Source organism: Apodemus sylvaticus, chromosome 1 (genome assembly GCF_947179515.1).
Source record: "Apodemus sylvaticus chromosome 1, mApoSyl1.1, whole genome shotgun sequence".
Classification (NCBI taxonomy): Eukaryota; Metazoa; Chordata; class Mammalia; order Rodentia; family Muridae; genus Apodemus; species Apodemus sylvaticus.
Window position 1 is genome coordinate 4,506,750 of NC_067472.1, and position 23,300 is coordinate 4,530,049.

A 23,300-nucleotide genomic window follows, 5' to 3' on the forward strand; every position below is an offset into this window, starting at 1 on the left:
AGTTTCTCCAAATCTGGGTTGGGGAGAGAATCCTATAGAATAGAAGGAGATACCTGCTCCTAAGAAAAAATAAACAGAGTTCTGGGCCTGCAAAAAGGGCAGATTCAGCCAAGGGCATCACAGTTGCAATCTAGGAAGCTAGTGTCTTGGATCTCATATCTTTTACATCCTGAGTCTTAACCATTACCCAATGTGTCTTTGGAGGGTGTTGGGTACCAGGGACAGGTGTAGAACATTTTGTAACCTTCGACCCAGGGAAAAGCCCAAGTTGTCAGTCATCCAACCAAGAGTAGTTTGCACCAGATAGCCAGTTGGGGGCACTGCTGAGAGGGTGCTCTGCCTTCCGTCCCTGAGAAGGACTGTCTGAGTGATAGGTAGGAGACAGAAGCATCTCAGGACAGAGACTAAGACGCAGGCCCAAGAGGAAGGCGCTGAGAGGGCCCGGCCCTCTCCCAACTCTTTATCTGGGGCAAGTTGTTCGGACTCTCTAAACCTCGGTTTCCTCATCCCTAAAATATGGTAGCACAGAACTTATCTTCATGTTCTCTTCCCTCAGGTTGCTGGGATGGATGCACCAGGGCTGTCAGTGAGGAGCAAGCTATTGTTTCAAAGCAGTCTCCCTCTGAGGTGCACCTCAGTCCGGAGACAGAGTTCTCTATTTCCCACCCCATCAGCAAGCCAAGTCTGGAGAGTATAAAATCATTCTTCTAGGGTATGAACAAGAGCAGGGTACCCACGGAGAGGAAGCATCCTGAAGGCTAGGTGGACTGTTTCTGTTAAGGGTCCCAGTCCTCCTCCGTGTTAGAACCGGTCACAGGCCGCAGCCCTTCTTCCTGAGATGAATTTCAGTAATGAATTCAGATGTAATTAACATCTCCCACTGTGGCTTCTCCTATTGTTTCCGGCTCTTTTGCTATCTAATGACTACATGCCTAGGACTCCTATTTTTAACGTTTACAACCTGACAGATGACAGCTCTTAGGTTATAATTGTTCCTTAAAAATAGGACTCTCAACAGGTAGCAGTTAAAAGAGGACGGGAAGCCGACTTCGTAGCGAAGGTCGCCTGACATGAGTGCTGAGCGGTCCGGAAAGCAGCGTTACAGCGAGGCACAGAAAATGCCAGGTCAACACAGTGATCTCAGTCAAGGGAACCAAAGGCTGTAAGTTATGCAACAGGCAGACATGGTGCGGCGGTGCCAAGAATCTGCTTCAAGCTGCCTTCACCCTGCTCTCACAAGGAGTGACCTTCTTGGAAGTGGGTGAATTTGCCTGCTATTCCTGGCCGCAGCCTCTGTTCTCAGGCTCTCTACCAGTTGCACTTCTGAAGTAAGGAACTCGCTGTCTGCCTGATACCAGGTCCCAAGAGTGCCAAATACATACTTCCAGAGACGGAGAGCAAGGTCCTGCGCTTCCTGTCTGAAAAATAAACTCTTTCCCCTAGCTCTTCGCCAGCTACTTACCTGGTGTGTGTAGGGGGCTGATTTAATAACAACTAGAATCTATTTTTCTTGCATATCAATCAACCTTTGAATTTGACATGAAGGGATATTTGTCTCTAAGACAGATGTTGTGAGACTCTGGAAGAGATGTCATCCTTTTGTAAAACAGCCATAGACAAACTGTAGAAAATCCATCCCCACCTCACCCCCCTATCATCACCTCCTGCTTTCCATTACTGTTGCTTTCCTTAGAGCTTCTTGGAAGCTTCCAATGTCAGCTACTCTGCAAGGCTAAGCTACTCCAACAGAGTCAAGACGACACTGCTACTGACTTCAGCCCCACTCTGAGACACAAAACTACTTCCCTATCTGTTTAGCAGGCTTTTCTACCAGCACACGGAGCTCAGACCCATGAGCCAGGAGCCTCACAGCAGGCTCTCTTCACAGGAGATTTCCTCCTAGTGACTTCCGCTCTCAGTCCTGTCTCACTTTAAAAAAAAAACAAAAAACCAAAAACCATTTACTTACTTATTTTCAATGTGTGCATATGTCCATGCAGTGGTCAGGGAATGACTTTGGAAGCTGCTTCTCTCCTTCCACCATGTAGGTCCTGGGAATTGAACCCTGTCTGGCTTGGCAGCAAGCACCCTTCCCCCTGAGCCGTCTCTCCGGGCCCCAGCAGGTCCCATCATTCTTCATTTCTTTTCCACTAGGCCGCCCGCCCTCATATTGTGGAGTGCATGGTGTACCCGAAAGCCAACTTGTTCATTCTCTACCCTAAGACTTCTGGGGACTCTCTTCTTCACAGAATGAAGTCCAATTGATACAAAATGCACTCCCTTCTCCACTGTGACCTTTGCCTCTTTGTAGGCTGGAAACCTTATGATAATACCACGCAGACTTTCTCGTGTCTTCAAAATACATCCAGCTCTTTTGAGTTGTCTCCTCCTAGGTTGAGAACACCCTTCTTTCCTCCTGGCAGAAACCAGCCAGCACCCAAGTTCTGGCTCACTGTGGATACATGCGGGTGATGGTTTCCCTGACTGTCCCAACTAGTTTTCTCCTGATCTCTCTTTAGGTTCCTACAGTAAATGGAGTGCAATCACAGAGTTAGACCCTTACCTTCTCCTCCTCCTCTTCTTGCTCCTCCTCTTCTTCCTCCTCCTCTTCCTTCTTTTCCTCTAGGACTCAGTGTCCCTGGCACCAAGGCTGCTGTTCCTGTGCCTCCCTTATCCAGTGTAGGGCTTGGCATTCAGTTAGAACTTAATAATGTTTTATTTCTTGCTAGGAACATACCAATCAGTCGAAAGCCATCGGTAGTTAAAACCTCACAAAAGTGAAAAGGAAAAGAAAAAAGCAAAGAAGAAAACCTCAGTACTAGTATAGTTCAACCGTCCCCTGCTCTGCATTCTGTGTTGAGGTTTCCAGATATAGAATTTCCCAAACTCCCACTGACTGAAGGCAGAAGCCATTTCTCCCTCACTCCCTGTCAGGAGCCATTTCTGAAGAGAAAAGGGACCAAGGAGGTTTAGGTTCCTGTATTAGGACAGTTCTAGCCCTAAGAACTGTCCAAAACAGGAATTACTTATAACGCTGTCATGTGGCTGAGGTGGCCTGCCATGCGTACTTGGGTAATTCTCAAGGTCAGAAAGCTGCTTAGGACAGACAGCTAATTACTGAAACGGAAACAAAAATCTTGACCTCTGGTCAGAGAACGAGTCTGAAGTGGAGTGGGACATTTCACCCAGGCAGCACCCCAGGGTGTTGGAAACTGGAGGCAGCAGGAGGCCAGCAGCCAAGTATGAGAATGTACGTCCAATCACGCTCAGATCATCAAGCTAAACAATGTGAAAACTCCTGGTCCCAGAACTCTGTCCATAGGTCACTTCTGACCAGCCTCTCCCTTCGGACCCCACACTCGTCCTCTGAGGTCAGACTCAGGACTCCACTGAAAACTGATGCCCGGTATTCTGGGAGCCCCTGCCCTCACCATCCTGGAAGGTACGCGAGAAGGGGAAATGGAATAAAATAAACTGCCCTTAGAACGGAGAAGAGACTTGGAACTTCTATTGTGGCTGAATTAAGTTGCCAACATTGGAAGAAGGGGAGTCTGGCGTAACAGCGGGTGGTGGAAGATGCTCATCTGCAAGGTGGAAGGTATGGTCCTAGATCTAGCCACGGGAGAGGGACACACTGATTTTCTGTCTTGGTTGGTTTTGTGTCAGCAGGAATTTCTATCCCTGAGACTGGATGAACTCTCTTGAGATGGCTCATCTCCGTGAGCTCTGATCTCGTTACCAAATGGCAGAATTCGGGAACCCAACGGAGACGCCCTGTGTTATCCGCCCTGTTTCAAGAGGAATGACTGTGGACCAATACAGAACTGGCAGTTGGCTTTAGAACATACATTCATTCCGCCCAGTGATTTATCCAGGACAACAGGCGAACAGCTTGCTATGTACACAGCAGTTTACCTGTCCAGACTTGCTTTAGGACCCTGCTCTGTGCAGTCAATCAGCCCTACAGTGTTATATTACAAAGTTGCCCAGTTTCATCAGTTCCACCTTGAGAGCCCTGCCTGGGATCCTTTGCTCCCGCTGAAGCCCCTTCCCGCCCCCTCAGACTGCTGGCTCTCGCTGTGACTTGGCTTTGCAGCACCTAGTGGTCTGGTGATATTTGAGGGAGTTTCACACTGCTTGTTTTCAGTCTCCCTTCCCTCTGTGGAATCAGGCCCCAAGAGACTGTCTCATACTCAATAGACTGGCAGGACCATACTGGAATCTACATGTCTGCTCTCCAGGATTGCCTTACCACACAAGCTGTAACTTCCTTGTCTGCAACCAGAGAGGACTGCATCGGCACCTTGAGTCTTAAAATTCTACCTGGCTCAAACTCTGCTAAAATAAATAAATAAATAAATAAATAAATAAATAAATAAATAAATAAAATAAAAAGCTGAGAGCTGGTGTTGTGGCTCTAATTTCAGCTCTGGGGAGGATTAGGGGTTCAAGGCCAAGCCTCAGCTAAATAGCCAGTTAGAAAGGGGAAAGCCAGTCCAGGTTGCAAGAGACCCTGTCTCAATAAGAGAAGCAAAACAAGGCAAAACAAATAACAATTTAAAAACACGTTTAACCGTGGCTCAAACCATCCCTTTTCTGCCTTTCTCTTTTGTTAAAATAAATGGTTTTTTTTTTCCCTAAGATTTTGTTCATTTAAATAAAACCCAAAGGGGTCTATCAGATTTATGTGTGTGTGTGTGTGTGTGTGTGTGTGTGTGTTAAACAGGTAAAAAAAAAAACCTGGTGATTTCAGTCTTGTGCTTATGTGCAGTTTGGTGACAGCACCCCCAAAGCTTGTGCTGTTCTCACTGTTACCTAGTTCCACTACACTTTCAGCATCTAAAAATAAATGCCATGTCAATCAGGTAATCTCTGGTCACTGCTCCCGGAAACCACTAGCCTATATTCTGTATCTGTGAATTTCCCCGTCCTGGTATGTTCATGCAATGCAATGCTGTCTTGTTCAACTGCACATGTGACCATGGTCCCGTAAGACCTCTTTGCCTAATGACTCAGTCATCTGAGAGCATGTAATTATACTCCATGGTGTTCACACAGGCGTGAGGTTGTCCATAGACACATTTCAGGACATATACCAATCACTTACGACTTTGTTATAAAGGGAACAATACAATTTGTAGCTTCTGGTTGGCCTGCCTTCTTTGGCTTAGCAGATGTGGGGGCATCTGTAATATTCATTTCTCAGATTGTTTCTTCAAATAAAAATGTTTGTTTCTCCGTGTTTACACAGATGCAGTTTGGAGAATCTTCCTCTCGAGTTGTCCGCTTTGTTTATTAAGACCAGTGAGCCCTGAGGTCTGTACGTGTCTACTTTATACTCAGCCACACCTCTGCCACCACACCCAGCCTTTCAGAGTGCTGTGGGCCTGAGCTTGCATAGTGAGCGCTTTCCCCCATGGAGCGTCTCCCTTGTGGCGCCTTTTCCACACTAGGCAGCAGCAGAGGCGAATACAACCATCATCATGATGGAAACTTGCTCTGTTGGCGGGAGAAGGGGTCCCCAAAAGTGACAATAAGAAGAGGGACCTTCCAGAGGCCTTGGCCACTTGACTTCGGAGGAGGCAGCCAGAACCTGGACGCACAGCCTGGCTAGGAAGATTGCGAGATGGGGGAGGAGCCAGGCACCTGGACCAGCAGCTGGATGAAGAGGGAAGGCAGCCCTGGGTGGGGTCCCTCTTGGACAGGCTCAGCTTTTCTTCTGTATCTTCAGAGTAAGTGGTAAGAGACTGCTGGGCTCCGTCACTGCTCAATTTCTCCAGCCAACAGAAGTCTGTTATCCACATGGCAACAGCTCCTGTCCTCCTGTGTGGCTCCCGAAGGTGTTGCTGTCAGTGAGGTCTCTTTTTGATTCTTGGACTGGAAGGGATGCTCTCACGAACAGCTCAGACAGGAGCAGAAATATACTACCCTACGCTTAGAATTCTCTCCCATCAGATTCCTCAAAATGTCAAAGAGAAGAAATTCCGCGCCCAGCACTATCAAATCTAAATCACAATTTAATGCCAGGGACTAATGTAAATCTTTATGCCCCCTGTGATGGCTCAACACTTAAAATCTTTACTTCATCATTTTCTTTCCCAGTGAATGTCAAACTGAAAATTGATGCTTTGATGAAGCTGCTAGTTGGAAATGGTTTGTCTTTTTTCTCAGGGGGTTCCTTGTCTTCTTTCCCCTCTGTTTTGTATGATAGGGGACATGAAAATATAAAAAGAAAAACTGAAAAAACTGCCATTGCCTCTCCTTTCTGCAACCTTTAAGACAAGGATAAAGGGTCTTGCGGTGAATTGAGAAATATTTATTTTTCAGATATTGCATTGAAAATCTTAAGTTGAGGTAAATGTCATAGAAGCTACTGAAGCATATGATCACAGTCAGTCTGAGGTAGACTGAGGTGAAGGTGCTGTGCAGGATGCTGGCTGTGAGGCTTTAGGACAGTCACCTTCTGTAGGGACCGAGAGTGGGGGGCGCTTGAAAGATACTGTTTCACGTGGAAATGAGTGTGTATCGTTTTGGAGTAGAGATTATAACTTGTTTTTGTTGTTGTTTTAAATCTTGAAGCATTTGATGGTTCAAAGACATGAAAATTCTTTAAAAGCTCTTTGGACATTGAAGTGTGGGTGCATGTGTGTGTATAATGTGTGTGTGTGTGTAAACCAGAAGTAAATAACAGGTGTCTTCCTCAGTCCCTCATATGTATGTATGTATGTATGTATGTATGTATGATGTATGTATTATGCATGTGTAAATAGGTTCTTATCAGTTAGCCTTGAACTCCTGAATGCTGGGCTTAAAGTCATGTGCCACTACACCCAGCCTCTGACTTGGTTTTGAGACAGGGTCCCTCACTGAGCCTGGAGCTCATGGTTTGCCTAGACTGGCTGGCCCTGGAGCCCCAGAATCACCCTATCTTCACAGCCCCAGTGCTGGATTGCGACCGTGCTTGTATCAAACTCAGTGCTGCAAACACTCTCCTAACTACCTATCTCTGAAGCCTCTACAATGACTGTCTTTAAAGGAGTCTTCAATCTGCAAGTCTATAGGATTAACACTGTTGTAACAGTCAAGGAGATTGTTTTGCTAAGGGGTCAGTGCAGGCAAAGAGAAGACTGGTCACATGATACACTGTTGCTCCAAACCCAATTTCTCTCATTGCTATGACGCCTCTCACCACTAAAGTCTGCTCTAGGATCCAGTCTTAGTTATTTTTAAATCTTTTTTTTTTTAATTTGTGCTAAGGTTATAGCTCATTGGTAGACCATTTGTCTAATATGTGTAAGGCTCTAAGTTAAAAATCAGCAACACACACACATACACACACACACACACAGAAAATGTACACATTCACACATGCACTCATATGCAACATATGCTCACATACACACGTGTGCATGCATACACACATCTAAGCCGTTCCTCATAGTATTCATTGAGTTGACAGGCCACAGGTGCTAGGTTTAAAAACGCCTTCTTTTGGCTTCCCTCACGAGCAGGTGATGTTCCAGAAAGGAACATGTCAGAACACAGGTCTGCAACCTCGTATGCCAAATTCCCCAGGTTCAGAAAGCTCTCAAGATAGAGTTTTCCATAACTCATTGGCAGTTAATGTGACCTTACTTGAACTCATTTGGCAGCAAAATCTGACTTGAACCGGCATGAGGCTATTTATAGTCATTATTTATCTACTTGGCATGAATAATCATACATTCACAGTAGACACACTAATGTTTGATTATAGGATCCTGACCTGGACCTTAGTTAGTGTGGCGTGTAATGTCTTTTTATTACCATTTATCTTCTGAAAATTGAAAACAATCTCAATTACAAAACACATATGGCCCCTAGGAGCTTTGGATAAGAATTTGTGGCCCTATTCCATCAGTTTGTCTATACACACACACACACACGCTTGTGGGCACATGTGTACATATGCATCCATATATGTGTACAAGTCTAAGTTTGCTATTTTCTGTATATGAGCGTGGTGTGTTTGGTTACTCTTAAAAAGGAACAAATCTCTCTTATCTTTCAAGACTGAGCTGACAGCTGCTCCTGGGTTTTGATAAATGAGCTTTCACAGTGCTTGTTCGCCCTGCCCCTGCCAAGGCGTCCAAAGTACAGATTGGAGAAACATAAGAATGACCACAGGTGGTTATCAGGGGGTGGGGGAGGGAGGAGGGCAGAGAGCTCAGGGGCCCAGATGTTAAGGTATAGTAAGATGTTCCAGATGACCAAATGGGAGAGGCTGCCCCCATCATATAACATACTGCACATGTCAACATTGCGGAAAAAGTCAATATTAAATGTTTATATCACAAATAGATGGTTAAGAGTTTTCACAAAGGTACCTGAGTTCAATCTCAGCACTCACAACAGGTAGCTTACAACTGCCTACAACTCCAGCTCTTGACCATGTGATGCCTTCTTCTGGGCTCCATGAATACACACACACACACACACACACATACACACACACACACATATTCTCTCTCTCTCTCTCTTTCACACTCACACACACTTTCTTATACACACATGCACACACACTCTCATGGTCACTTATGCATAAATACTCCTACACTTATACATAAATATAAATAATGAAAGCAAATCTTTTTTTAAAAAAAGGACAGTTATGTGTAGAGATGAATGTTTTAATTAATTCATTAGTATGTAAATATATATGTATATTTATTTTACATTGTACCAGTGAGTATATAAAACTATTATGTCAGTTAAATAATAAAAAGATGCCAGGCAGTGGTGGTGCACGCCTTTAATCCCAGCACTTGGGAGGCAGAGGCAGGTGGATTTCTGAGTTTGAGGCCAGCCTGGTCTACAGAGTGAGTTCCAAGACAGCCAGGGCTACACAGAGAAATCCTGTCTCAAAAAGAATAAAATAAAATAAAATAAAATAAAATAAAATAAAATAAAATAAAAAACATGAAACAAGGAGAGCAGAAGAGAGTACCTGTCTGATTTTATGGCCACCAATCTAGGGGTTGGAGAGCTAACAGCATCCAGGTTCAATTCCCAGTACCCACAGGGCAGCTCACAACCATCTTTAACTCCAGATCCAGAGTATCTGATGCCCATGTGTGACGTGTGTGAGATCTGTGACCTCCAACCTCATGTACATAGTATATTTGTGCACATAGGCAAAATACTCATACAGGTAAAATAAAGATAAATAAATAAAAAGACTGTCTACAAGGTTAGCACACAACTAGAAAGATAAGTGAATAAATACTGTAAATTGATCTGTGAGGCAGCAAAATAACAGAGTAGTATACTGGTTGGAAACAAAAAATTCCAACTTGTAGTTTATCCCACACATTTCAGACTTGGCTCTGGTTATAATCCAAACTGTGTCATGCTGAGCCCAGTCGCTCAGTACCATCACAAAATTCACCATTTTTCTTCCCTGGACAAACAATGGCGCTCCTCTTAGACTGGCCTCTTGTGGCTGCAGCCTGGATGGCCATTCCTGCAGAGTGCATGGCTTTCAGAGGCTGCTAAACTGCTCCACACCCTGTGGGTGATGAACACATGCTTTCGAATTCATCCCATAGGCAAATTAGAGAAATAAGGACTTTAATGTGGGCTACAGACATTCGTGTTGTTTCGGGGAAAGGCCATTGTTAAATGAAGGAGGAACAACACTATCTAGGGGAGAGAGATGGACTGTGTCAAACGCCAGGTGCCCCAAATGTGGATAGAACCAGGAGGCTTTCTACAGGAAACCTGCATTCTTCTCAGAGTAGCAGGCAGACTGTAAAATCCCTCCCTGATCCCAGCCTTCCATTAACTTGGAAATAATGGCTGAGAACAGAGGGAGGAGGCTCTTGTAAAGGGAAGACCAGGTCAACAAGACATGCCTGTGACCTGCAGAGGCATTTGGCTTCTACAAAGAAACAATGTTTCTGTTGGGGAATGAGGTAGAAAGACAGTGGGCATCTAAGCACCAGAAAAGGGATACAGAGTCAACAAGTCTCACCCAAGGGAGGAAGGAGTATGGGGCTCAAAGGCAAGAGGCTCCCCGACTTTCAGGAAGCCAGATTGTTAAAAGCCTCATCATTGTAATTACCTTCCCTGGGTATAGAAAGAATGCAGGGAATGGCCTGTGGCGTCTGCTCTATAAATTATTGAAGCGCTCTTGTGATTTTGTAAGTCAATCTCAGAAACTGATGCAGAGGAATGAGCTCATACCAAATAGGTCTAATGGGTTTAAGGCGGAGAATTTGTAAATGTCACACAGCCCTGCTCCTTCATACCCCGTGCTGCTCCCTCCTTGCCCGATCCACAGCTCTATACCAAGTATCTTGTGAACAAGAATTCAGGAACCATGATGCCTCTTGAGTGACCGTGCAACCCAGCTGGTCGCTTCTGAAGGTGTACCCCAAGTGACCAAGTCGGTTAAGCAGAGAGATACATGCATACCCACGCTGACAATAACATCGCTTCCAAGAGCCAAGCTGTGGAATCAGTCTGTCAATAGATGAATGAAACATGTGTGAGATGCCCATATATGTACGTATGTATATATATATGCAATGCACATGCATGCACAATGAAGTTTTATGCAACCAGAAAGAACAAAGTTATATTATCTTGCAAGAAAGTGGACAGAACCAGCAAAAATCAGGCAGACTCATGTTTTCAACATGTGAAACTTATATATATATTAAAAAAAAAAACATGGATGTTGAAGAGATGGTTCAGTGATTAAGAGCCCTGGCTGCTCTTACTTCAATTCCCAGCAACCACATGGTGGCTCACAACCATCTATAATGGGATCTAATGCCCTCTTCTTGTGTGTCTGAAGACAGCAACAGTGTACTGGTAAATATAAAATAAATAAATAAATCTGGAAAAGAAAAGATTAAAATTGGAAGTTGGACAAGTCAAGCTATAACCCTGAAAAAGGAAGAGGAGTGGGACAGTGGTGGTACCATCCAAGTTCGCATGCATAAAAACCACACTGGAGTGAAACGTTTTACCCACTAACATATGCTAATGAAAGATAAATTTATAACGTTGTTTAAAATGAATATGCATTGCCGGGAGCACAGAGATATGTAACACAGGGAACAAAGACTGACTCGTAAGTCTTAGCGCTTGTTCAGAGGCGTTGTGACAGTCCCTCGAGCAGCTGAGGACTTGCTCTCCTACTCTCCCCCTCCCCACCCATCTTTAATGAAACAATGATGAGATATGTGTTTCAAGACTGATGTCTGATTGCTATTTTGATAGAAGATATATAAGGATATATACAATTCGTCTTTAGTACTTATATTGCTATTTCTTGCAGCAAAGGCACGCAGAAATAAAATCTAAAATAGAAATGCATACCTCTCCCAGATACAATCTGCATTTGACTATGGCCTTGAACAAACTTTCTGAAATCCAGAGCTTTGTACCCTCAGGGCACGACTTTTGGGCATAACCTGATCCCTGGCCTTATGCCCTCAGAAACTTGATTGGTAAGAGTGCATTTCCCTGAGTTAGCTCTAAAATGGAAATACAAAAATAAAAAGGCCAAGTTAATAAAGAGCTCACATACATGAAATAGTATAACTACTGGTTTTCTATTTTGCACAGTGAGACAACTGGGAATAGACCCAGAATTACTCTTTGAAGATTAAGGGAGAAGTTATAGTCACCTGTCATGTCACTGATGGCTAATCTTTCAGAAAGATTGCTTTGATCCTGACATTTCTGGTCATAAATTGCTATGCTTCAGCAAGGAAGAGTCTGTAAACATCCCCAGTGCTCTCAGGAGACTCCTCCAGGTATGCAGGTGCACCCTCAGTGTCTACACAGAGGACCATCTGCCATCAGCTATTTCCTACCAGAATATTCATCTGGAGTACCCACAATGCTTTGCTTTTGTTCACATCGTTTCCTTCACCGTATAACGTTCGCTGTACTGGCCTCAAGTTTATGTCAACAGCCCATGCACCCTGTGTTCTGCTTCTGTGCACTTGGAAGGTGGCTACTGCCAACTGAGATGGGTTCTGTGTCGGACACACACCGGGTTCCCCAGGATTAGCACACTCGCATGTATATGTATAGAATATCTCATTGATAATGCCTTTATATATCACTTACTGTCAAGACACTCATCTCATCTATTTATTTTCTCCTCTTTAAGAAGCTACTAGTGAGTGTGACATTAAACACAGCTTGTCTTGTGTTTCTGTCTAATGGGGAGATGGTTCAGTCTTCCCCTCTAGCCCATATGTCTCGTATGTAACTACACCTGCCTCATTATCACATTTTCTGGGGGAAGCCTAATCCCCCCCAAAGTGTGAATGCCTTGGGGACAGACGGGAGAGTCTGGGAGAGTACACAGTGCCCTCAATTAACAGCAGTTGGACATATGAATCATGTCAGAGTCGTCACAGGAGGCACCCTGCTGTGAAGACAGCACACGTGCCCTTTAGGTATGTCATCCACTGAGGCTTTGAGGAGAGCCGCACACCTGTGTCCTTCGGAGAGCAGGCAGTACTCAGCATAGTGAAGAGGAATCTCTGCTGGCTGCTCTGGCCCCTGCTTGCAGGATGCTTTTATAGGGCTATAAAGATATATCATTTTCCATGTTACATATTTTAACTTTGTATAATTTCCCCCCTTAGATTTCAGAGCTTTGTGCCTCTGGAGACATTGATCTGAGGAGGAGGAGGAGGAGGAGGAGGAGGAGGAGGAGGAGGAGGAGGAGGAGGAGGAGGAGGAGGAAGAGGAAGAAAGAAGAAGAAGAAGAAGAAGAAGAAGAAGAAGAAGAAGAAGAAGAAGAAGAAGAAGAAGAAGAAGAAGAAGAAGAAGAAGAAGAAGAAGAAGAAGAAGAAAATTCCAGGTACAGTGGGTGGCGCACTGATGCTGGCTGACATTTTGTACCAGGCTGTGTTTGCTCTCTTCTTCTACTACGAGATATCTCTGAAACTAGAGATGATTTGTGATCAACAACAGAAAAGGATGCAATGGTGTAACACCGTTGAGAAATTGAATGGGGTTGCTGCTTATAGCACGAAAGCTGCGGAAGGGACCATCAAGATGTCTGAGGGGTAAAGGTACCTGCCACCAAGTCTGACAACTTGAGTTCCATCCCGGGACCCGTACGATGGAAGGAGAGACCGGAGTCCTGACAGTTGTCCTCTGACCCCCATGTGGTATGTTGTAGCAGGCACACACACCCTAAAATAAATATTGCAATTTAAAAAAAAATACAATCTTTTAAAGGAGAAAAAAAAGTTTCCCTTGAAAACACCTAAAATACCTTTAACACAATTGTAAAGATACCACAATGAATCCCATTATTAGGTGTAATTAATATATATTAAGAAAATTACTGGGCTGGAGAGATGGCTCAGTGGTTAAGAGCATTGACTGTTCTTCCAAAGGTCCCGAGTTCAAATCCCAGCAACTACATGGTGGCTCACAACCATCCATAATGAGATCTGATGCCCTCTTCTGGAGTGTCTGAAGACAGCTACAGTATACTTACATATAATAAATAAATAAATATTTTTTTAAAAAAAGAAAGAAAATTACTTTGAAACAGAAAACTAACAGAGGTTTGGTACCGATTTTCATGTCTCTCACTGTAAAACTCTGGAGATAAAAAAGTACCCACCCTGTGTCAGACACCTCTGAGACCAAACAGGAGTCAAAACTCCACACAGAATTTTAGTCTCTGTAAGGGAAGTGGCTGGCAATATGAGGGGCTAAATGCTCCTCAGAGCAGTGATTTAACACTCACGTGTTACACCAATCCCACTTTCTGAGGCTTCACATTGATTTAGGGAGACCCCCACATGGGCTGGTGAATTGCCAATCAGATGTCTCAAGAATCTGCACATGCCAAAGTCTAGAATCTTTCTAAGAGACTTGTTTTTTCCTGGGTACACCTATGGGTGAGCATTATCTCAAGATTGATCACCGAATCACTCAAGTGCAGTCTTTCTTCACAGAAGAATGTTTTCCTAAAAAAGTAAAAGTTACTTCTAATGGCTTTCAAACTCTCCACACTGCAGAAAATGTAGTTGCCATGGTCTCTTAACATTTCCTATTTTTAAGCAGACTTTTAACAAGGATTGCAAGATTACAGCTAAAATGTTCCCGTAGTTCCTGTAGCTAAAATGACAGATAGTTGAAGTCAGTAAAGTTCCTGTAGATTTGACGCTGTTTATTAAATCGGGAACAAAGAAACCCAATATCCTACAAGCCACAGAAGAAAGGTAAGAAAAAATAAAAAAAACTCTCCTGTGGTTCTCAGTACGTTTCGTCTCCGAACTGCTATTGCAAGAAAAAGAACAATCAAGACAGTTGGTATTACCATCTACAACTCAACACTAAACTGTAGTGTTGAGGGGGCTTCCCCAGTTGACTTACTTTTTCTCCAGGTACCTGTGGTTTCGGAATCATTAGGCTGCCTTTGCACAGTAAGCAGCAAACAGGTTTTTAATCCTGTGCTTGGGAAGAAGATTACCTTATTCAGCTGTGGTTTCTGTGGAATTTCAAGTACAATTTTAAAATGGAAGAACTATTTGTTTGGATGTGTGGGGTATTATACATATTAACGTGCATATATATATATATGTATATATATATATGTATATTTGCTGTTCTTAGTTGTTCTTTTTTATTAAAAAAAAAAAAGCTGCAGGGATTTTTGTGGGTGGAGTTGCTAGGAACGAGAAGGCAGTCAAAGGCCGGGTAGGTGACTGTGAGCTCCGCAGAGAGGACCCTTCACCTCAGAGTCTCAAAGGCAATTAGAAGCAAACTGAGCAGCTTTGTGCGGAAAGAACTCCATTCACAAGAAAGCCTGCCGACCTTCCCAAGGTCACTGCGCACGGGGACTGCAGTTAGGGAAGAGGCCAGTGAGGCCCACCTGGCCATCTGTGTGAGCAGGTTTTCCGTTCTTCCAAAGGTCTCTAGACCCATTTCCCACAATCAACAAGTTTAGAAAAGAAAAAAGAAAAACCACAACCTTTAATTCATGCTGTAGAATTGCATGCAGTCACTAATGAGAACAATAGACTGTGGAGGTCAAAAGACTAAGAAGTGACAGGGTTAGAGACACAAAGGCTGGGAAGGCAGCCCACACCTTCAAAACCCATCCGAGGCATGAGTAAATGGGGAAGGAAAAACAATAGTTTGGGGGTTTGGTGTGTTGTTTTGTTTTTCTGGAAGTTGGCCCTTCACTTGTTGTAATACTTGCAATCTTGGGAGGACAACAGAGCCAGACATTAAATGCTTCAGAGGTAAGCATTAATAGAGGTGTTGTTAATAGAAAGAAGATGATCTTCACACTCACAATTGCCAGCTGTGAGCAAGAGTGTGTGTTGGAGAGAGAGGGAAAGGGGGAATCTGTGCCCTGAGAAATGTGGAAAATCAATGTTTTAGGAAATTATTTCCCAGAAATGAAGAGCATCTGACTAGAGCTACATAGAGTCTAGATATTTCTAGCTCATTCAAGAAGAAAGGAAGAACACCCCTCCCCACCCCTGCAAAAGCTAGCAGGTCTGACGGTTGAGATAAGAAGAGGTCTTGGGTACCTCGTGTGTATGAACAGTGCCCAGGATCTGACTGAAGGTAAAGTTTAAAGGCAGCAACTGCCTGCCTGCCTTGAGTGTTGCTAGCATGCCTGCGAAGATCCTGCTCTCTGTGACCAGCTAACTCATTGTGGGCCTCCCTGGTGCCTGGCTCTTTGCAGGCTGTCAAAGCAACTCCATTTGGAAGGTTCTTACCCCCCCCTCCCAATAACCAAATCCAATTGACCTAAACTCCCTCTTCCCACTAAAAGGCAAAAGAACTGTTGATGCGGTAAGTTAATCTACAAAATATTTAATAATAACAACAATACCACCAGGATTATATTTTAGGACCTGATAGACTCTAAATGATATCAGGTTCAAGTGGGTGTTCCCAGAGATGGTTATCCTCTGGGAAGCAGTCTGATGGATTGCCACGGCAGAGCAAAAACTACTTGGGATATAGAGATTCAAAAATTATGAGATTCAGAAGCAATATTCTAGATGGGAATCAACTACCACGGAGCGTGTGAGTGACGGGGAAGGAGGAGAAATTAATTCCATTTGCTGATGTGCCTGCAGGGAGCTATTTTTAGGTATAATCCAAACACTGCATATCTTCTCCATTTTGATTAGTAGAAAACTGGCAGAGTGCCAAAAGAATTAGTGTTTCTCAGCACATTGAGCCAGAAATGTACAAATAAAACTACATTATCTGCGCCAATGCATTTAACTTGAACTACTCCTAAGTTTTATTCCCCCCACCCCCGCCCCAAAGAACACACGGTCCAGCTTTGTCAGAGACATGCAGAAGGTGTCTGTTACAATTAGCAACACAAGTTCTAGACTAAGGTTCCCCTAGACGCTTCCTCAGAAGCTGCTGCTAAGAACCCAGCTCTCAGTGCACTTGCCCCCTCCGGCATGGGGCAGGGGCAGGGGCAGAGAATTTTTCTACCTAGCAATCTTACATAATGTCAGAGGAAGTCAGCAATCCAACACAATGTGAAATTTAAATAAGCTGGGGGAAGTGTGCTTGACAAGGAAAGGTTTCCCAATAGACACTTAGAAGTTATTAATAATTCCAATTCCAAGGAAAGCACAGAACAGGAAAATAAACTCAACAGGCCAAGCTCAGCAGCGGCAAGCCCCTGAAGGGCCCATCCCAATGTCCATTGCTACACTGTGGGGAAGGGGATGTATATATCCCCCAAATTCTGAGTACTCCACCACTACAAAGCCCGGCAGTGCCCATTTCTACAGCCAGCATAGCAAGTCACCAAAGCTTAGTTGTATTGTGTCTGCTGTTGTGATGTTACGGTGGCTACCTTTGGCAACTTGATGTGAACAAGGGTAAGGCAGCTTCCTCCCTGCCTTTACATGGTCTCTTCCCAGCCATCTCTGCAATACTGTTTCAGCAGCTAACACAACAGAACCGGCTACTGTAACTTTTGAGAATGGCAAACCAGTTTCCACCGTTCCTAAACATGGGGCTCTCCTCCTAAAATAACAACCCAGGGTAGTTTTCTTGAATATTCAGAGTCTTAGACGCAGCCTACCTGTGAATATCCGTTTGGAGGATCCCACAAAAATCTTTTCTTGTTTCCTGCAAGCCCATGTGTGCAGATCCCTCTGCAGAGTGACTTTCTCTAGTTCACTAAAGAGACTGAACACGTCTACCCAGCAGTTAATACAGTATGTTCTTAGAGTTGAAGGAACATTCATGATATTCAGAGCTGAGGTTGGCAGACTAGCACCCTTGTTTGGGATGGGGGATGCTCTCTTGTGTAGACAAGGCATTAACCAGGTACTTCAGGGTTCTTCAAATGAGACCGAGTTTTAACGTTATGAATGAAAATCCCTCCAACAAAAAACACGTACATGGGGTGGGGGGATTGGGGGGGCAGTGATACTAAAATGAACCTCAGTTCCCAGGGAACTTACAGTACTATTTTATCCTGAGGTGGATTTACATTTTCAAAATAAGTTTAAGTATTATCATTTACCATCATGCCTTTCTCCCCGTCCCTCCCCTTCCTCTTTCTTTCCTTCCCCAGTTCCTACTTTCTCTTTCTGGAAACATGGGGTAAACCTGTGAGGAGCCTTTGTTGACAGGGCTGCTGCTCCTCACCCTTCCTTCCCCAGGGGTCTAGAGGCCAGCATGGTTCTTACACAGCCCTGAGCTTTCAAACATGCCTCTGGAGAAAGGATGGGGAGTCCTACCTTTGCCTGGAAGAACTGTCTGTCCACCTTAGAGTGGGGCCTGAGCCAAAACCGTACACTTTTCATTTTGGTTACATTATGGTTCAGTCATGAAATGAAAAGCTTGTTTAAACATATTGAATAAACAGATTTGGGGAATGTACAATTAATCTCAGGATGGAATTTTACTATACTCTTCCCGGGAACTAAGTTTAATGAAGAAGAAGAAAAAAACCTCTATCCATTTGGGTGTTATAACTCTGTTAGGAAGTTAAGTGAAGTTAGGAAGTTCAGTTCGCCTTTCCTGCCCACCCAGAAAAGGACCCAGGTGCTTCTGCACGGGGTTCCTTGTGCTTCAGGAGCCCTCTTATATACCTCTGCTTAAGAACGAACATTCTCCTTTCTCCTCTAATCAGCCACTGGAGAACTGTGAATCCACTGCAGCTTACAACAGGGACACAAACATAAGCCGTGGAAGCCACTCACCATGTCTCAAGTGGGCGACGTCTCCAGTGGGTCACTCCTTCCTGCCTGTGTTTCTGTGAGAAGTTGTTGCCGAGTTACCTGGCTTTCTCTAGGTCTCCTTTGCAGAAGATATACAATCCCTTCTTCATTTGCAGCCGGCGGGCAGGCAGGCAGGCAGGCGGCAGATGGGCTCCTGAGGGTGCCTAAGTTGTCTGGAATACCTTGAATCCGGCTGTGAAAATTTAGGGCAAATCTGTGGCTCTCTGTTGGTGAGCGCCTTATTTGGTCTAGAGGCACTTTGCTCTGTGATTGAGTCATGAAGAGATATTAAAAGGCTGCCAGTCTGTATTTTGAAGCAAACACTCAGTCTCTCTTGTCATCATGGACCCCTTACGGACCCCTTACAGACACACGGCACATAACCTCGATTCAGCTGCACTGCTGTTTTTATTGCACATGGACCAATTCTCCACATGGTAGTTAATTGCACCAGAGTATAAATACTTGGTCACACACACAAGAAGAGATAGAATATACACACAAGTGCTAAATTTTACCAGCAGATTCACGTGGGCACTTGGACATCAAAAAATAATAATAAAAATATGTAAGATAATAATATTTATAATATGGATACACTTACAGTACCATGATAAGAGTATAAAAAGTAATTTCCCAATAAGCCATCAACTCAATAACATAATAGACAAGAGAAACTGAGTTTGAATTTTATTTTAGCTTTTTAAAGATCTGCCCACCTCCCCGTCCCACTAAAAATATTTAATTTTTTTTTGTGTAAGTTAACAACTTCTATGGATTTTACAATGCCTAACACTGTGCAAAATGGCCTTCTGACCACTGCCTTTTTGTTGTTGTTGTTGTTGTCTTTGTTTTTAGCCACATGTGCAATAATCTCAACTGTTTCCTTTTGTTCTGTCCTATCTTTAGTTGACAGAGTCACATGTCACAGAGAGAGACTCAGCGCCTGGTCCTTCCAACTAATATTGATACATAAATAAGCTGTTTAATATAAACAAGTCTTTCTATCTTGCTGTGCAATGTGCACAGAGTGAGGTAGAGGACCCACACAGCAGGACCACCGAGGCGCGCGTGCAGGGGACAGAGTTTGCCCTCCAGGAGAAAGCAAGGTGAACGGTGCTCCACACAGTTTCTAGAAACCAGATTTGTCTGTTTTGCATCCTTCTTTTCCCTTTGCTTTAAGAAAAGGAGACACCAGTACTCCGGAATTAATATGCAATTTCTTCAGAAAAGCAAAAGGAAACACTTCCTGGCTAATTATCACCGCCCCCGCCCCCACCCCAAACCAGAGCTGAATACTTAGGTTCCTAGGTGTGGAACCGGAAGGCCAGGTGATAGATTCCAACCCTCCCCTTCTCTTCCCCTCCTAGTTTCCTTTCGGGTCCTTGCAGAAAGTGTCAAAACCCACCTGGGGGGAAAATGCCTAAAGGTGCATTAAACACACGAAAGGCCGAACCTCAGAGAGAAAGGAACTCAAGACAAACCAGTAAGCTACACTAAGCCACACTCTTCCAACTCCTCCCAAACTTTCCTTTTAGCGCAACGCTCGGTCCGGGGGTTTTTCTGTACGTCTCGGATGATTCAATAGATCTGTGGGGCTTTGCTTTCACCTGCTTTCGGTCTTGAGTAAACAGAGATCTCCTCTCTCCGGGGGAGCGGCTCAGGGGCGCCCAGGCGGGCTTTCTTCCTCTAGGGATGCAGAGCCCGTGTCCAGCCCGGGACTAAGGGGAGCGGCGTCCGTGCGCCCAGAGAGCCTGGCCCTCTACACCTTGGACTCCGAGGAGAAGCCCTGGCGCCCCGGCTCGTCCAGGCTCGAATCGCTGTCCACAGTGGTCGTCCCGCCGTTGCAGCCGGCCCAGGGCTCCAGCAGGCGCGCCGGTGGGGTGGCCCCGGCGTCGTCGTCGTCGTCGTCCGAGGGAGCTCCGGGGGACGGCGGCGGCCCAGCTCTTGCCAGGCAGCCGGAGGCGCGCGGCCGGTCCCCGTGGGCTGCGCGGCGTCTGCAGGCGGCCCGGCGCGCGCAGCAGAGCAGGCGCTGGAAAGCCTTGCGGAAGTCGGGGCTGCGGCAGTAAATGATGGGGTTGAAGGCCGAGTTGGCGTAGCCTAGCCAGTTGAAGAAGACGAAGAGGCGATCCGGCACCAGGTCGCGGTGGAAAGCCTTCACCACGTTGGCCAGGAAGAAGGGCAACCAGCAGAGCGTGAATACACCCATGATGATGCCCAGTGTCTTGAGCGCCTTCTGCTCGCGCAGAGCCACGAGGCGCGACGGCCGCCTTTTGCTCGAGCGCCCGTTGGCCAGCGAGTCTGCGGGGCGCGGTGGCCCTGGTGACGGCGAAGGCGCGGGCGAGGGCGGCCGGGCCGGGCCGCCGAGGAAACGGCGCTCGCAGCTGTCGATCTTCTTCACCTGTTTCTGGGCCTCGCGGAACACCCGCAGGTACACGAAGGCCATGATGCACAGGGGCACGTAGAAGGAGACGACGGACGAGGCGATGGCGTAGGCCCGGTTGGTGACGAAATCGCAGCACTTGGGGTCGTTGTAGCAGCGGCGCGCTTCGTCGCTCTCAGCCCGCCACCAGTGCATGAGGATGGGCAGGAAGGACACCAGCGCCGAGATGGCCCACACTGTGCACACGAGGGCCCGCGCTCGCGCGCGCGTCAGCAAGCTCTGGTAGCGAAAGGGCGACGTGATGGCGAGGTAGCGGTCCAGGGCGATGACACACAGGGTCTCAATGCTGGCCGTCACACACAGCACGTCTACCGAAGTCCAGAGCTCGCAGAAGAAGGAGCCGTATTCCCAGCGGCCCCACACCACGATGGTGGCCCCGAAAGGCACCACCAGCAGTCCCATGACCAGATCGGCGCTGGCCAGGGACATGATGAAGAGGTTGGTGAGCGTCTGCAGCCGTGGGGTCTTGGCGATGGCTACGATCACCAGCACGTTGCCCACTACGATGAGCAGTACGATGAGAGCCAGCAGTAGGCCCATACCCGCGGTCCACTGCTGCGACAGCGGCTCTGAGCCCTCGCTGGCTGGAGGCAGCAGCGAGGCGGGAGGCGACGCGAGCACCAGCAGCCGCGCCGCGGTGGCCGCGCCGTCGGGCAGCGGCGCGGCCGACGACAGGTTGCAGGGTTCGGAGGCGCCCAGGGCGAGCGCCCCCGCGCCCATGCCGAGCTGCGGAGGCCGGGGGCGGGGGGTGTGGCGGGGCTGGGCCGCGCCTGGGGAGCACCCCAGGAGCCGGGGCTGCGGGGCCCGCGCGGGGAGGTCGCGGCCAGGTCAGGACAGCCGCGGCTCGGGGCCGGAGGCATGGACGCCGGGCGCCTTCTCCTCCGTAGCCGAGCGCTGTCTCCGCCGCCGCCGCCGCCGCTGCTGCTGGAGCCGCTGTCGCTGCTGGAAGAGCCGCCGGGACCTCAGCATGTTTCTGAGCGCGCGGGGCCGGCGGCTCCAACACCCAGCACCTCCCCCCCTTTGCTGCCACCCCCCTTCCAGCCAGCCCCCGGGGCCGCGCGTCAGGCTCCCGCAGCCAATCGCCGCCAAGGCACGCCCCCGACAATGGTGCCCCCACCCCCAACACCCAGCACCCCCTCCTACCCGCGATTGAAAGGCTCCAAAGACTGCGGGCGGACTACGCAGCCGGCACCCACAGGCTGCAGCGAGCGCGCCCTTTCCTGCTCAAGCTTTTTCCAGAGTCTAGTCTGCTGCGCCCCCTGCGGCGCCCCGCCGCCTCCTGTGCCCCTCACTCTAGTCGTCTCTGTTCGCCTTAGCACCCAGCTCTCCTTTTGCCGCTCCCGCAAGAGCGCCCCTATTTCCCTTCGGCTCCCCGTAGTTCCCTTGCCTCTCTACCCCTAGTGCCCAGTTCCTGGTAGCTAGAAGGCAACCTTGCAGGCGTTCCGGAGACGCCGGAGTGCCTTGGACAGCCTATCTGCTGGGATTGGAGGAATTTAGCTGTGAGACTGGTTCTGCCATCAGGCAGCCTGGCTCTTCTCTGATCTCAAGGGGACCCGGCCAGCACGACAGCTTGGGGGAATAGGAAGTGGGTGTTAGTGATTAGAGGAAACTTTGCAGCCAGGTAGGTTGCTGGAGCAGGGCGCGCATCTGTCAGAAAGGCTCTCTGGGCGCTGTTCTCACGCGGAGCTGTGCTCTCTCCTTCAAGTGCAGTAGATGGGGAAAGGAAAGGAAGGTTTGTGGATTTAACTACCATCGCCAAGGACCAGATGGATACACACAAAGTCCCCAACCCCAGCTAAGGAAAAGGATGCAATGAGTTCTGAGTATAAAGGAGAACTTTAGGGCAACATTAAATCCAGAGCAAATGATGCCGCCCCTCCCCCACCACCCGAGTAGAAAGAACACAGAGAATGGTGCTTCAGACTTTTTGGCTCCAGTACTAACACCTTAACATCGGCATCTGTGCTCCGTTACCCATGGGATTTTACAATCTGAGCTGAGTCAACACGAGGTGCTATCCCTTTTTGGTTGACGTCATGAACTGGGATTTCAGATTTCTTGGTAGGGTGGCTAGATTCTCAAAACTGTGGGATTAGCTTTGGGGAGATGAGGGAAGAAAATACACAAATACTCAAGGCGATTAAATCTGAAAGCATTTAATGTCACATCGCACTTCCCCCCTCACATTATCAAGGGAATCTGAAACTAGAGGGTTTGGCTTCATCTCCTGACGGAAACTGAGGATGGACCTCGGGATGAGGTCCTCTGATCTACCCCTGGGAATGCCTCCACCTCAGGCCTTAAAAAAAGGAAATCTGCAATTAAGTTCTTGAGAAGCAAACAGTTCCCAATTGTCTCAGAAGGGAAGGGTGCACGGTAGTGTTATATAATGTTATGTAATGCTCCTGAGTCTTTCTTGCATTGGAATAAAAAGATTAGCATCTGGGAGGAACATCAACATGTGGCCAAGCTGGTATTCTCACCTTGCCACTCGCAGCTGTCCATCTACAGAATAACTCTTGATAAAGTCAAACCCATGGATGTGCTTTGGGCTCAGACCATTGAGACTGTCACCACCGGGGAGTGATCTGTTTCCTCACCCTTGC

General features: G+C 46.8%; 1 protein-coding gene across 1 annotated transcript; it reads right to left on the reverse strand.

The window, feature by feature from the left end:
- Positions 1 to 18,640: 18,640 nt before the first annotated feature.
- Positions 18,641 to 21,700, reverse strand: Adrb1 (adrenoceptor beta 1). Its single transcript, XM_052182846.1, has one exon. It carries the CDS (start codon positions 21,412 to 21,414, stop codon positions 20,014 to 20,016), a length of 1,401 nt encoding a protein of 466 aa, XP_052038806.1. The 5' UTR covers positions 21,415 to 21,700; the 3' UTR covers positions 18,641 to 20,013.
- Positions 21,701 to 23,300: the final 1,600 nt, after the last annotated feature.